Source organism: Aptenodytes forsteri, unplaced genomic scaffold, assembly GCF_000699145.1.
Source record: "Aptenodytes forsteri isolate BGI_AS27 unplaced genomic scaffold, ASM69914v1 Scaffold87, whole genome shotgun sequence".
Lineage (NCBI taxonomy): Eukaryota > Metazoa > Chordata > Aves > Sphenisciformes > Spheniscidae > Aptenodytes > Aptenodytes forsteri.
In genome coordinates, this window is record NW_008796041.1 from 5,069,810 (window position 1) to 5,085,151 (window position 15,342).

Consider the following 15,342-nt stretch of genomic DNA (forward strand, 5'->3'; position numbering starts at 1 on the left):
CTTCACTTGAGGTACACTATCTTTCAGTTCATTCTTCTCGTTGTTGATAAGGTACAGCTGCCAGTTTGCTAAATTGAGGAAAAAAAAGTCCATTTCTGTTTCTAGGATAGATTTATAATTTTAGATGACAAATGGGGGTATCAATGAACATATTTTTAGGTGTCTGAAAAGTAAATACCTAAGCTTGTATTCTGGGCTCCTTTTCTAACCACAAGTGAAAGAAGGGTACCCCAAGGGACGTGATTCATCTCATTCCAAATAGGTGTCAGTTGAGATGAACCATCCTAAGAGGAGCCTGCCTCTCTTCATTCATTAACTACTCTAAATTCGTAGAGAGCTACCAAGGCAAGATGCTTACCTTTAAACAGCTAAAAATTGGCACATTGACTCTAAGTCCAAAACAAGGTAAAACCAAAAGGGAGACTTTGTGTGCATGACAGTTCTTCCCTGCAGACATGCATACTGCTATCCACGCTCTTTTCTTTATTGCTCTAAATATGTTCAAAATTTGATGAAAAAAAATACTATGATTTTATGCATTTTCATCTGTGCTTCAGATTATTGACTGTTGAAACCGGCCAATAATCAAACAAATCTGCTCCACATACTTTCTACTGTGGTCCTACAGCTATGGACGTGCTATATGTCAGAAATTTGTACAAACATCAGGTTAACCTCTACAAGAGAAGCATAACAAATGTTGGCTCAAATAAAATCATTCCAGTAGTTAGAATTCTATAGTTCTGACAACTCTATGAAGGGAAAATATTTTGATGTCTCATAAGAAATCAAGAGTTTCTTAATCTCTGTGAATAGGTTACTATTCCCTGTAGAAAAACCAATACCTCTTGCTTAGAAGCTGTTGTATAAAATATTTTTTTTAAAATTAGTTAACTTGCACATCTAGTCAAATTTCTGCAGCAGTATTTATTTATTTGATTAAATAATAGAGCATCTATTTCCATCTCAGAAGATACCATTAAGAACTTGCAAACAGATCTAGTTACACTGTAATTTAAAATCTGTGTTCTACCCTAATACTTCCTAGTGATACCAAATTGCTCTTGTTGGTTGTAAGAATGTCCATGAAAGGATGGAAAATGTGAGAAACAAGCAAAACCCCCCCTAAAAAGCAGCATTCTTTTTTTGGGGAAAAAAACCAAAACAAAACAAAAAACCAAAAAACAGACTAGCAAACTCTACATCACTACCATCTTTTGGCATGGCTCTGCCCTTTCCCCTGTGCCTACATCTATGTTAGCATAAAAACAGAAGTTGGATTTCTTATGAAATAAACTTTTCTTCCTGAAAAAATGGGAAATAAAGTTGCTTCAGTTTCAAATTAAATATTACGTCGAATTAAAAATTTAGGATTGAAAAATCCTTTTGAAATTAAAAAGCTGTTTATTTTGAAAAAAGATAAAGAAATAACTGATAATAATATAAGATAAAGAATTACTTCATTTTTTCCAGCTAAAACAATGCCAAAAATTTTAAATTAGTTTTTAAATAACTTCAATGATAATGAATCTGCCTATCTGAAAACTCAATATGTGACTGAAAAATTTAGTTCAGCTTGAATTAGAACATGAACGTGTTAATTCCAAGATAATATCATGGATTTACCTTACCTACTTACATTATGAAGAGCATAATTTCCCAAAACTTTTCTTAAAAGGAGAATTATACATATACAGGTGAAAAATAGATACATACAGGAGATGAGAACGGCACAGCACTGGCCAGCAGTTTGTATTCAGTTACCTTAGTTTTCAGGTTACATGACTCTCACAAATGAGATAATAGTGAGTAAATTTGACTTTATATTTGAATAATCACATAGTATCAGAACTGTAAAATTACCCCCAGGGTATAGAGGATGATTATCTGACAGAGTGACTCCCATCAGAACACATCAAATAAAGATCTCACTGTATCCTATATGACAGAGTGGTATTTTGAAGTCTTCAGTCATTCTCATTAAGAAGGCTTGACTTTTTACTTAAACAGTGGTGGTTGCTTACTGTGAGTCACAAAAACTTTCTGTTCTTGTTTGTATATGACCCTAAGTACCATTGCCATCCAATGCATAACCACAGCCTTTGCTCATTCCTAACATGCTGTCAGTGTTTAAATTATCCCAATATTTCCATTATTTTCTGAATTGGACTCTAGTCCCTTAGCGGTCGCATTGCTGAAGACCAGCCAAGGCTTCATCAAGCAAGGGTAGACCCCCAGGGCAGTGCAGATCTGTATCAGAAGAGCCTCTTCAGGGAGCCCCAACAGAGGCAGCAGGTTGGGGGTCCTCAGTTAAGAGTAACTTTTCTTTTGGATTAGTGTTCTTTCTTTGCTGTGCTTTCTAAATAAACCCATTCTCTCAAACCCATGTTCTCCTAAGCACCAGGATGTGTGTATGCAAGTGGTATGACCAGGGAGCAACGGATGCCAGCTATTGGGTCTTCTTCTTATCCTCTGGGTTCTTAAGCTGGCAACTTCGTGATGGTCTTAGAGCTGCCTTTTGCACACTTTTAGAAGCTGATAGTGTTTGTGATCTTTTGTTTTTCTACTCCATTCCTGTGAGTCACTGGAAAATGTTGCTGGGTTACTCTCTGACCTTTTTTCCCTTATCTCAGGGTATTATGGCCTCAGTCCTGTTCTTTATCTTCTTGCCATTGTCTCTTTATGGTTTCAGGCTGCACTTTGGTTTAGTCAGTCGTTTGCTGAAGTGTGTCTTTTTTAGGCTGCTTTCCCTTTCCTGAGCTAAGTGTCAGAGAAGCCACATGTAAATATGTTGGGATCTTGCTGACCTGCAAACCTATGTGCCATGAATCTCCTTTTCCTTCCTCCACTATTCATTCTGGGAGTCCTACATACATAAATTCCCACTCATATTTCATTCATACTAGTCTTAAGGTTTCTATTATGTAGCTCCACTTGACAGAGCCGAGACCCTAATCTTGATGAGTTTCTCTCCCTTGACTCAGTTTTTCTTGCCACTTGAGTGGCAACTAGGATACCACAGAGTGCTGTGTATTTGCTGTTTCTTTGATGTAGCAACGATGACTGGTCTGAACCCAGTCTATCCTGTGTTCTTTCATTAATGGGGGATATTTTGGTTGAAGAAAGAGAAGTAATGGAGAAGAGATAGGAGGCAGAACAGAATTTCATGTATAAATCCTCCATTGACATATAGACAATGGGACTGGAGAGTCTGGGTCTGTCTTGGATCCACTCTGTTGAGCTTGATCTTGGCAGAGATTCACCTTGTTAAAGGGAAGATCAGGCCATGGGTATCTTAGCAGCAGCCAATGGGCCTCCTCCTGCACGAGGTATGGGTGACTTCACTCCTCCTCTGCAGAAGACAGAGCATTAAAGCTTTTTTTTATTTGGAAGTACAAAAGACATTTTAACACTAATAAGTTATGTCAGTTTTCTTTTAATCTAAATTAAGAGTTGTGCTTGGAATCTAATTGTTTTGACAATAGAACAGTGTTTTATATAGAATTTGTTTGACATGTTTGCTGTAGTAATTTATACTCTTAAGGAGACTAGAAACTAAGTAATACAGAGAGAGTGATTCTTCAGACACACACTGTAACTTCTACAAGAACTGTATGCTTGCATCTCATGACATGTCCCTCTTGCCCCTCCAAAAGAAAATTTCAAAACCAAATATCACTCCATTCTAAATATCACTCCATTCTCAGTTGTAACTGAGAGAAGCTGGACTAAGAGAACTGCATTTGTGTAAATGAGAATAATTGTTTCCTCAAAAATGGAAATTGAAAAAAAAAAACCACTGAATTCTGAATACACCAATATTGATAAATATAGAATGCAGACAGGGATATACTAGTCTAAATTCATACCTGACATTAAACCCCCATGAAAATAATGTTTTTTATGTATTTACCACTCATGAAGGAGACAGCAAAGAGAAATTTCTGCAGCTTCATTGTTTACTGATCTTTAGGTGAATCTTTACGTGACTTTGAAATAAACAGACTGTTTCATTCTACCATATACATATATTATTATAAAGTTTTTTTAAAAAATCTGAATTCGTAGTAAACTGCTTTTAAAAGTGGATTTTTTTTTTTGTGAACACAACCTGATAATGAAATGTTTAAGACTTTCAGTTAAATTAGAGCTCTCTACAGGAAGCTCATCCCTCTGGCAAAATCATTCTAATTTTTCATATGACATTACTGAAAGCAAAATAAATACACTATGCTCTATAGCTTCAGTGAACAGTATGTTTTGAAAAACATTTATTTTTCTGAAACACTGAATAATTACAATGCACCACAGCATTTTGTTCAGCATGGTATAACTGATCATCTGTCTGTAACTCTAATGTAATACAATGTTTGAGGATATAGTAATGGTGAAAGCACTATAAATTTATCATTTATATCATAGTTATTGTCATAAACAGTAACTCTAATTGTCATTTAACTTACCGAGAGCTTCAATTCAGGTCATACAAATACATCGAGATCATCACTTTTTGCCCTAGCATAGTTCGAATTGAAAGGTGATCTACAGAATCGTGTGCCAATATATATAGAAATCTGAAGGCAGACTAAATCAGAGGGATATTTAGTATTGGGTTGATGACTGCAGCTGTACCAATCAGTGGTGTGGTGTATAGCTGCCTGTAAATGCCAAGTACACCCCAAACAGAAGGTTGATTTGCTCTGGCTGTACTTTTATAAATGCCATTTCATAGTGGCAGCATAGCAGCCATGAGGCACAGGCAGGTCCATTATATCATTTCTATTTGATGAACAACATATCCATTGTTAAGAATTGTGAGTGTTGTCTATATAATAATTATTGTAATAATGGAAAATATTCAGCCTGAGTGCGAGTGATGAATGGGCAGGGTTGATTTGCTCTGGCTGTACTTTTATAAATGCCATTTCATAGTGGCAGCATAGCAGCCATGAGGCACAGGCAGGTCCATTATATCATTTCTATTTGATGAACAACATATCCATTGTTAAGAATTGTGAGTGTTGTCTATATAATAATTATTGTAATAATGGAAAATATTCAGCCTGAGTGCGAGTGATGAATGGGAGAGGAAGTTAAGTTGTCTACAAAAAATAATGAGTTTTGGTGTGATTCATCCCCAGCAATACAGGAAAATACATTAACACATTGACTTTCATCAACCTATTTTTAACCATCAGAAAGGTTTAGAAATAAAAGAAAAATAACTGGAAAACACAGACCATAAAGTAATTTAGTGTTGAATGTCAGACTGCAAGTTGATATTGTTTCTCCTTGTTCTGAGTGCACATTTAACTTTTATAGCACTTTCTGGGATTTCAAAGTAATGTTTCTGAATTTTAATTCTTCTATGAAATAGAAAGACACTAGCATTCACATTCTACTGATTGAAGCCGCTAGCCTAGAAAGTCCAATTTTCTTTTCCTCTGTGAGCATTGGACCAGTGAAAAATGCAACTCAAACTGACATGTTTATTTTGCATAAGAATAAACAAATAAACTATGAAGAAGCAGAGAATAAACCCCAGCAATCTGCGTGTATAGCTATGGTGTAACCAAAACCAGAGGCTCTATTCTAATATGGCAATGTCTAAATCTTTTTAAATTCCAGTAGGAGAGCATCTCTGAGACTCTAAAAAATGGAAGAGTAATAGTTCTTATACATGTGCAGTCTGATTTTTTGGAAGGAATTACAAACTCTTAGTGACACAGCAAACAACAGTTTTACCACTTCTCAGGCACTTGGGTATACTGAATAGGAAACTGCAGTATAACAGTGTATGCAAAGTGACTAAGATTAACTTTATAATAGTTTACATTGTGTTACAGATGGGAATAAAATTCAAGAGATGCTCAGTGGCTCAGTTTAATATTTCTGTATTTGAAGCAACTGTGTTGGGACTCATATTCAGAGAAATAAAATCCTTTGATGATTTTCAGATTCCTTTCAGTTTCAACTTTAATCATGCAGCCAACTCATGTCTTAAAGCTGAATCTGAAGAGGACAGAGAATGTGGAAAATAATGGAAGATGGGTGGAAACTGAGATTTATATTGTGTCTTCCAGTTGACAGTCAGAAACTCTAATACCAAGACCTATTCTGTCTGCATATTTTATAATTTGTGCTTTTTTATCAATAGGAATGTTATATGTACAACCACATTCAGTTAAACAGTACAGCTTTGTCACCCAGGTGGTAGGCTGAAGGATGTATTTATTGAGAGCAGCCACCCAAGCAGAGTAGGAGCTCTTCAGATATATTGTTATATATATCCTTGCAATATCCTCATGAAGCAAAGAAATATTTCTGCCCTTGATCACTATTAAGGAAGCAGACATAAAAAAAGAAATTATACAAGAATGTCTGGGACAGATGTGGGAACACATGCTATAGCCTTTCCAAATCCAGGCCATGCCCAACCCCCAAAGACATCATCAACACTTCAGTTATTTTGCTCTGTTTCCCCTTCTTTCAGTTGTTTTTTCATACCATATAGTCAGCGTCTCTCTCAAGGCTGCAGGATAAAGGAACAAACCCCTCTCCAACCAGCTCTATGTGAAGTCATGGCATCTAAATAACTGATAAATGCATGGTTCCATGGAGTAAATGAAAATAACAATGTTTAAGACCTTAATGCAAAGTCAAAGACTCAACAGTTACAGAGAAGGAAGCTAGAAGTAGCTCTTCTGGGTCTAAGATGAGATACTGAAGTAGTCATTTATCTGGTATTCTCCTGCAGCATGTGTTTCTCCTGAAAACTCTCCTGAATATGAAAACACAATATTATAAGTAGTCCAAGGTTGTGGCTCTGAATCACTCCTATTACTGGCATTTGAGGGAAGCTTTCATTTCTATAAAATTTCTAAACTCTGTGTCACTCCTGGTGTACACAAATACAAAGCAAAGTTTGGTCCAAAGCTACTGTACGGCCAGTAGCTAATAATTTGATTCTTTTAAAAGAGCATTTGCATGAGTGTTTTGCATTAGTGCAAATCAGGAGTAAAGCTAATGGAATTCCTAAAACTAGTGTAAGTAGAAAAAGAACCAGTGTCTGAGTCCGTGGCAGGGAGCGTTCACAGCCACAGTTCTTGAACAACATCTCCGAAGAAACAGTCCTCAAACCGCTGGCCATGAACATGGATTGTATATGCACTGAAGAGATCCAGTCCTGAAATGCTTGTAGGTTAATACATTTGACATAACCATGAAATCATCTAATCTTCGCTGTTAACCGTTAAAAGCAACAATTTTAGTGTCAAGGGTTCTGTATCACCATAGCATAGCAAATTCAGTGGTAGGAAATACTTTGAAAATTAAGGGTATTTTGTTATTTGTTGGATCAAGACCATAGTTGGTAGTATTTTTTCATCACTCTCTGTAAGTCTGTGTTAGATATCTTTTCTTTATCATAACTCCTAAAAGAGGCAACAGTACAGTGATTCACTTTATCAGCTCTCAGATCTTTCTTACAGTTTAGTTTTAAATAGGATGACAGTTGATTAGTTTAATTAATCATTACTTAATGAGGGCAGAGTCTACCCAAAGGAATTGCATCAAAGTACCTGTGCCAAAAAGTAGGAAAACAAAGAACAATTGTTTTTGTTTAAGTTTCTCCTAAATACTGTGATCCATGATACAGGATGCAATTATATCTAACTTTTAAAATTGAATGTAAACCAAGATTTCAAAAGAAGCTATGAGATTTAGACACACCATTCAACATAGACACATATTTCAACATATTTCAACATATTTCCATATTTCAACAATATCCGTGGAACTAATTTCTGATCATTTGGTATTGCAGACTTTTTCATTGTTGCTAAATATTTCTCCTCTTCATGAAAACACAGATAAATAGTTTGAGTATGTACCCACTTCGTACAGAAGTTCAAAGAGATAAGGAACAATTATTCATTATTCCTCAGTTAGACCAAATCAGTTAATTCATGGAACTGCACTGTGATCTATTTATGGACATCACAGTGCAGCTCTAATCGCCCTAGAATTGGCTATTTCTGCTTCCTTTGATACACAGAGCTACAGAATATATGGATAAAACATTAGCATAATCTACAAAGCAAAATTTAACTATTTTACACAGAATCACAAAATAGTTGAGGCTGAAAACATCTCTGGAGATCACCTAGTTCAAGCTCCCTGTTCAAAGCAGGGTCAGTGAGAGCAGGTTGACCAGGGCTGTGTCCTGTTGGGTTTTGAACACCTCCAAGGACAGAGACTCCACAACCTCTCCGGACAATCTGCAATTTTGCAATACTTGTAAACTTATGGAAACATTTAAGATTAAAAAGTGCCTTATTTTATACAGGCAGGTGTACATTAATAGTGAGCTGCATTTTGCACTTCTTGATTGAGCAGCTATAAAACATTTCACAAGACTGAACAGGGAGCAATACCAACATAGTCCTTGCTATTAAGTATTTTTTTTTTCTAACAGCTGATCCACATATGATGTTTATAAATCTAAATAGCCAGCAATTAGAGGACTTAGGTTTTTTAGCATGAGCAATAAAAATTATCAGCAGAAGATTAACAGTTCAAACCATGTGGTCAGTCCAAGCAAGTTTCAGTAGACCAGCTTCTCATGTTTGGACAGAGGTTTACTCGCTCCTGAGAAATTGTATACGGTGTTGTAACCTCAAGTCTGGCCCTAGGTTTGAATCCAAACTCATCTTTTCCCCACATTATTAAAACTTTGTACCCAAAAATTCTCTTCCCCAAAATTTCACAGATCTTCCAGGATCAACAAAGCATGCTGAATGCTCCCCAGGGACCCCAGGTAATTATTTTAAGTACTTTCATCCCTGGACTGATAGAAGCTACTTCTTAATAGTCCCTGACTCCCCACTGTTAAAAGCAGATTTCAAGTTTCACCAGTACTTAGCTTCCATTTCACAAGCTGTCAAATGACTAGTTAAAATGTCAGAAAAAGGAAATCAGTTCTGCAGAGTTTTCAGGTTTTATTGTTATCAGTTAACAGATAATTGGCTTACTCATGCCTAAACAAAAATAATAAATGTTAACACTTTACTAGTTGCTAAAAAGAGCCTGACAATCTTGAACAGCATTAAGCTGCATGTGTTGAGTGTGGCAATATAATGCAATACAAAAAAATTCTACCCTCAGCTTACCGTGAGGGTTTTGGTGAAAAATGGGCCCTCCCTCACTTCTGCAATGTAAGCACTGACCCTCCCTTCAGGAGCAAGCTCTTAGTTTAAGCACTGAGAGCAATACCTATAACAAATACAGGAGACTTTGAGATATTTGTTTGGTACTTTTAAAGAAGAACACAATGGCTATACTGTGTCAGAGGAAAGGTACACTTAGATTTTGATAACGTCTCCAACTGTGACCAGTCACAGATGCATATGGAAGAATATATGAACACAATAAGCCTCTTTTTCTCTTTCAATACAGTAGGACTGTAGCATGTTTTTTTTAAGGGAAAGGATGGTATTAATCTAGCTAAATGTGGATGTCTCCATGGCAGTTATGAGTGCATGAGGTTCCCTCTCTGGAATAATAATTTTGTAATCAGAGGAAATTATAAACAACTTCTGATTCCAGGTTCTAAATGTCACCATAAAGTCGATACCAAAAAGACTGAGCAAATCATGTGTGTGTCAGCACACTTAGTGGAGCAAGGAGGAGGTCTTGATGTATAAAGCTGATCTGCTGACTGTGGGAGCTGATGTTGCTAAAAATAAGTCATTGCTCACCATCAATGCAGGAGGTAACCATCCCAATAAAATTAAAAAAAAAAAAAAAAGATGATAGAAGAAATTATGGATTTGATTATCAGGGCAATTACTAGTTCTTCCTCAGTCAGCAGAGTTGTCATGGAGCAATGTAAGTTTTCTCATCTTCCTGTTTGTTTTTTGTCTACTAAACTGGTGATTTGAAGCATACAAAGTTTTGGAAATGTGAATAACATGTCCTGACTACCGAAGACCAGTTACAGAATGTGATTGGGTTTTAGGCAAAAAAAAATTTTATCACCAGTCTCCTGTGACTTCTCGGTACTTTTTTTCTCTTTTTGTTCATTAGACTCACATTCCTCCTGAAGGTTTTCTTTGTAAAATTATTTTTTTCCAGCAAAAGATATTTATCAGTTACTCCTTAAGAAAAGAGAAATCAGCTTCTTGCCTAAAACTTTTTCCTTAGACCCCAGGGCTATCAGCCAAATCAATTAAGTCATACTTAAATTGCTTTGATTTTAAACATTCATGAATCCACAAGGCAGCCAATAAAAAGAAAATACCTCTATACTGACAGCTTAAGTGGATCTCTGGGTGAGCCAAGGCTGTTGAGATTCAATTTCCTTTTGGTTTGCTGCTTTGTTCATGTGTGCTTGGCCTTACTGACCAAGTGAGCGACTGCGGTGCCATTGCACTCAGTAGTGAAACTCTCACTGGTGGAAGTGAGACTTGATTTCCGAATCCCAGCACTGTAGCAGTACTCAGCTAGGCTCTTCCTGCTGGTATTTTAAATTAAAGCAAGTCGTTGATGATAGCCTTACGGCTCCCCTGGTAAATTTTCTTCTGAAGCCATGCAAGCAGGATGTGATAAACCTAGGACGGTAACTGGATGCATTTTGTCAACAAAGCTCTTTTTTTTTACAAAAGGATGTTAACCACTTTCTCAAATATCTAAAACTTTCCAGTTTTATTCTTGTTCATTTCCAATACGTAGAAGTGGTGGCTTGGCTTGTCTTACTCAAGAGGTTCGTACTGTCGTGCTCCATACCCTGTGCCACGACAGCATTATGAAGGCACATATTGACAGGAAAACAAAAATAACTTCAGTTCCTTCCTTTCTAGAAGCCTTCTAAAGACAGAGTGCATGCTGTTATATTTGTATGGCAGAAAATCAGGAGGAGCTGCATTTATTCATAATTACTGTTGCTTTATTCCAGAGGAACTGAGCTTAAAACCAGATCTGCTCTAACAAGCAAAAGCAAGATCATGCTTTTGAATGATGGCTGGTAAATGAAAGGGGCTAAATTTTAGGAAAAGACAAGTCTATTTTGGCAGTAAGCAGCTGCCTTCTGAGCATCACTTTTTAGTCATTCTGCACAGTTTGTATTTCTGTAAACTGCTGCAAACAAAATGATAAATTCTTACTGAGAAAATTTATGAGCAAATCTGATATTTCAAATCCTAATTCATGGAATCCTATGGAAAATTTTGTAATATAAAGTTATAGTCTTTATTTCTCATATTCTTTCATTGTCAAATAATTTCATCTGCTTTATTCCACGAACAATTCTCATTATTTTTACTTAGCAGCTTGTTTTCCTATGAGTTTATCTCCACACTTCATTATTTTTCCCATTTGTTATATGCAACAGCACAGGATTTTGAAATAAAAATATGACCCAGTGAAGACTTGGTTTTATCTGTGTAAGTGGTAGCAAGCTAAGTGTTTGTGGTTTTCCTTGCTGTGTGGATGATGTGGTTTTCAGATGTTTTGTAATACATTGCTTTTAGTGGACTATTAAGAATTCAGTATCTTGTCCCATTAAGCAATTTTTTCCTCTAGAGCCTGAGGCTTGGATTTTGACATTTGTACATTACTGAGAAGTTAATCTCTTTGAAATCATCCTTATGACTAACTACTTCAAAATATGAATGCAGCTCTCAGAACCTAAGTTGTAACTCCCAGATATGAATCTGGAGTTTACTTTTTGTAAGCATTTTACTGTAACCAAAAGATTTCTCATCTTATCAGAATACACCTCACATGATTTATAGAGGGATTGACTCTGCAAATACTAAGCATAAAACTTCCTTATAGTGATACTTTGCTCCATACCCTGTCTCCTGGTTCAGTCCTGGGATACTTGGAAGACAAAACAGATTAGATCAATATACAGTATTTTTCAGCCTGTTTATCATAGCTCTGTTCCTATCTTCCACAATGAATTATGTTCAGCTGTTTTGTCACTTTTTCATAAGAAAAGATATGGAAGAAAATTTTAATCCTGAATATTTCTAGGCTGATGTTTGAAATGTGGAGGTACATTTTCCATTTGAAAATCAGTTTGCCCAACTGCCTTCATCTGGTTGTATTTTCTTGAGTGACAAAGTAGAGAAAATGTATTTGAATTACCAAATCACGTTCACAAATTTAGTCCCATTTTGAGGCTCAGCTTCTTAACAGCAATGTGCCACTGCAGGGAACAGTTATCTTCCAAGACCATGGCTGGCCAGGAGATGTCTGATATATAAAATGTTTTGGTTTCTTGCCATGTTGGTAGGCGTGCATGTTTTCGATATTGCAAAAGTTTTTCAGTATCACACAACCCAGACTATGGAGAGTGCATGTATAGTTTGAATCAGATAGGAATTAATCCCCTGACATGTTTCAACTGGTAAGTTATAGCTGATGGGACAGTAACATTCAACAGTCTAATCTGTGTGAAGTGAAAGGGCTTTGCTAATGTGTTGTGCCATTTAAACAACATTCACATCAAATCTTCTTGTCAAAGCAGTCTAGCAGTCTATCTCATGCCTTTGTCAAAATCTGGGCACTTGAGCTCACGCTGTTTTGCCTTCTTAGGAATGCAGGTGCTGGAATGGAATGGCATCCCCTTGACTGGGAAAACTTACGAAGAAGTCCAGAGCATTATTATTCAACAGAGTGGGGAAGCAGAAATATGTGTAAGACTGTGAGTTTTTCCCCATCTTTCTGTTTCCATTTTTTTTGGCTTTTCATGGCTTTTTTTTTTTTTTTTTTTTTTTTTTTTTTTTTTTTTTTTTTTTTTTTTTTTTTTTTTTTTTTTTTTTTTTTTTTTTTTTTTTTTTTTTTTTTTTTTTTTTTTTTTTTTTTTTTTTTTTTTTTTTTTTTTTTTTTTTTTTAATTTACAGTTGTTAAGGTGGAACCTTTGTTAGCACAAAGCATCAATGTAATAATTAGCAAGAGTTCACTGTGAGTGTGGGAGGTCTGTTCTTTTTTTCTTTTAAAGTCATAAAGAAAGATAAGCTGAGGCAGATGTTAGTAATGATGCTTTTATAAACAATGATATCTCCATTGTCAGGCCACAATCTCCTCTCATTGATAGACATACAATTCACTGAATGTACTGGGGTTAGAAAAAGATGGTAATTTAACACTACTTTTAACACGACTTTTACTGAAATCTGTATCCTTTAGATGAAAGTCATTTAAGCATCATGAGAAATGTATAAACTTGCATTCAATCCATTAAAGATTTCACCTTAAAAGAACCTTTTCTTCTCAGCTCTTTAACAGCATTGCAAATATGTATCAGCTAAGAAGGGGCCATGCTTGGGAGCTGCTTTCTGTCATGAACCACTATTCATTTATCTACTTAATACAATAATGAGGGTATGAGGAAAGAGTTTCTTTTGTCTCAGGCTTCTCATCACTTTCTTTAGGGACCTGAACATGCTCTCGGACTCTGAGAATCCCCAGCACCTGGAGCTGCACGAACCAGTAAAGGCAGGTAAGCGCTAAGTTGTCGCTTTGATTTTGGAGGACCAGGTAGCAGCTGAAAATTACACCTTAGCATTGTAAGCTCAGGTGTTACATCCCAAATCTTTCCATGGGCAGAAAGGGGACCACAGCTTATATAGAAAGGCAAGCATTTATGTTGTTTATTATTATTAGCCCAGTTAAATCCATACTGATGCAGTCTACATATCTAATTAATACAAAGGAAATCTCAGTAACAATACTGCAGCTGACATTTGTTATCCAGGGAAAACCTCCTGCTAGCTACCCCTTCATCTATACATGCCACAGAAAACTGTGGCATAATTGTCCCCCTTCGGCAGCTTCTCCAGGCCCTGCGGGCAGTGCTTTCACTCCAGGGGCATTGCAGCAAGTCAACAGTGTCCTGAGGAATTTGCTGGGAGGAGTGTGATGTTTGTAGTGAAAGTTTTTGACTCCTCCTTGCTGGGAGGTGGATGATGCTGATGATTCCTTCCTCTTCGCTTCAGGATCTTCTTGAGGCCTTTTTTATGTTTTCTAGCATGCCTTGCTCTTTCCTCACCAGTCAGCAGCTCTTCATTACTTATGACTTGACTGGATATCGTACACTCTGCATGTGATATATTCTTCTTCTTTGTTCCTTCTGTTGCCCCTAAAATTGATTTTGCCCAGCTCCCAAGTTTGCATTAGTGTCAGTAACTGAGCAGCAAGTTGCTGGCAGCCCTGGGGCCTTAGCTATCGTCCTGTGCCCAAACCTTGCAGCACTCTGCTGTCACTCCAGGCCTGCGCTCCTATAAACTGCATCATTAATCTGGAGTCAGAAATACTTCAGTGTATGCAGTGCAATTACTGTTGTGCCTTTATATATCAAAATTATTAAGAACGGACATTATACTGCACAATTATACAAGGTGAAGTGTAACTCAGACAAATTAAGGTCATAGCTGTCTCATCATTAGACAATTGCTGTTGCAGCCAGACAAGCTAAAACAAAGCTCCTAGCAAACTGGAGCAAATCCAAATAAAACACAACCAGTCCTAAGGCCTATGTTAGCTTAATATAAGGCTTGTGGCCTGTTATTAGTGATGAAAGTACAGTATTTACTAGGATGCAGGGCTGCAATAGGAAGTATTTTGTGTGAAGTTTTGTTGTGACTTCTAAAATAGCAGTGCTTTTGGGGGGATTCCCTTCTAGTCAATCAATACCATGGCTGCAGGCTCTAATCATGGTATTAGTCATATCTAATCTAACTTTGAACCAACGTCCACAATCTTACTAGTAATACAGCCCTTCAGCAAGCTCAGTGCAGATTAAAGAGTGTTTTACTCAGCTTCTCAGGGGTCCATTCTGAGTTCTGTGATTTGTGGCTGCTCTTTTATCAGTCAGTGCACAAGTTACCTGGATTAAATCCTACATTTTCTGACCATGTACTTCTTCTCAGCTATTAATATACTTAGCATCAAGCTGCCTTTTGTTGAAAATGGATGTTATTGCTATTAATTGAAAGCGAATACTGAGTCTGACAGAGCTTTGAGGCAGAGCTACCCACAATTTTTTTCTTAGTCAGCAGATCAAAAAAAACCAAAGGCATTCATAGACACTGAAATTGGGTTTTGAAAGGATAGAAGCTAGACTACATAATAGTTTTTATTAATGGAGAAAACTCAAAATGAGAAAGAACAGAAATAAAAGTAAATTCCCCCATTCTTGCAGGCATGCTTCCTCCTAATCTAGCTATCTTCTAGTGGTTTCCGAGTTGGAACAACTCTGTAGAGTCCCTTCTGGCTGCCAAGCCAAGTATTCCTTGCCATTGCTTCTGAGGTTTTGCAGACTGTTGGTGCTTTGGA

General features: G+C 36.7%; 1 protein-coding gene across 1 annotated transcript in view; it reads left to right on the forward strand.

The window, feature by feature from the left end:
* The window catches only part of PCLO (piccolo presynaptic cytomatrix protein), a 393,514-nt gene that overhangs the window by 293,768 nt on the left and 84,404 nt on the right, over window positions 1-15,342 (forward strand). Inside the window, exons 13-14 of the mRNA XM_019473705.1 lie at window positions 12,601-12,709; window positions 13,440-13,507. Of these exons, the coding sequence (XP_019329250.1) occupies window positions 12,601-12,709; window positions 13,440-13,507 (177 nt within the window). The remainder of the gene's footprint in view (window positions 1-12,600; window positions 12,710-13,439; window positions 13,508-15,342) is intronic.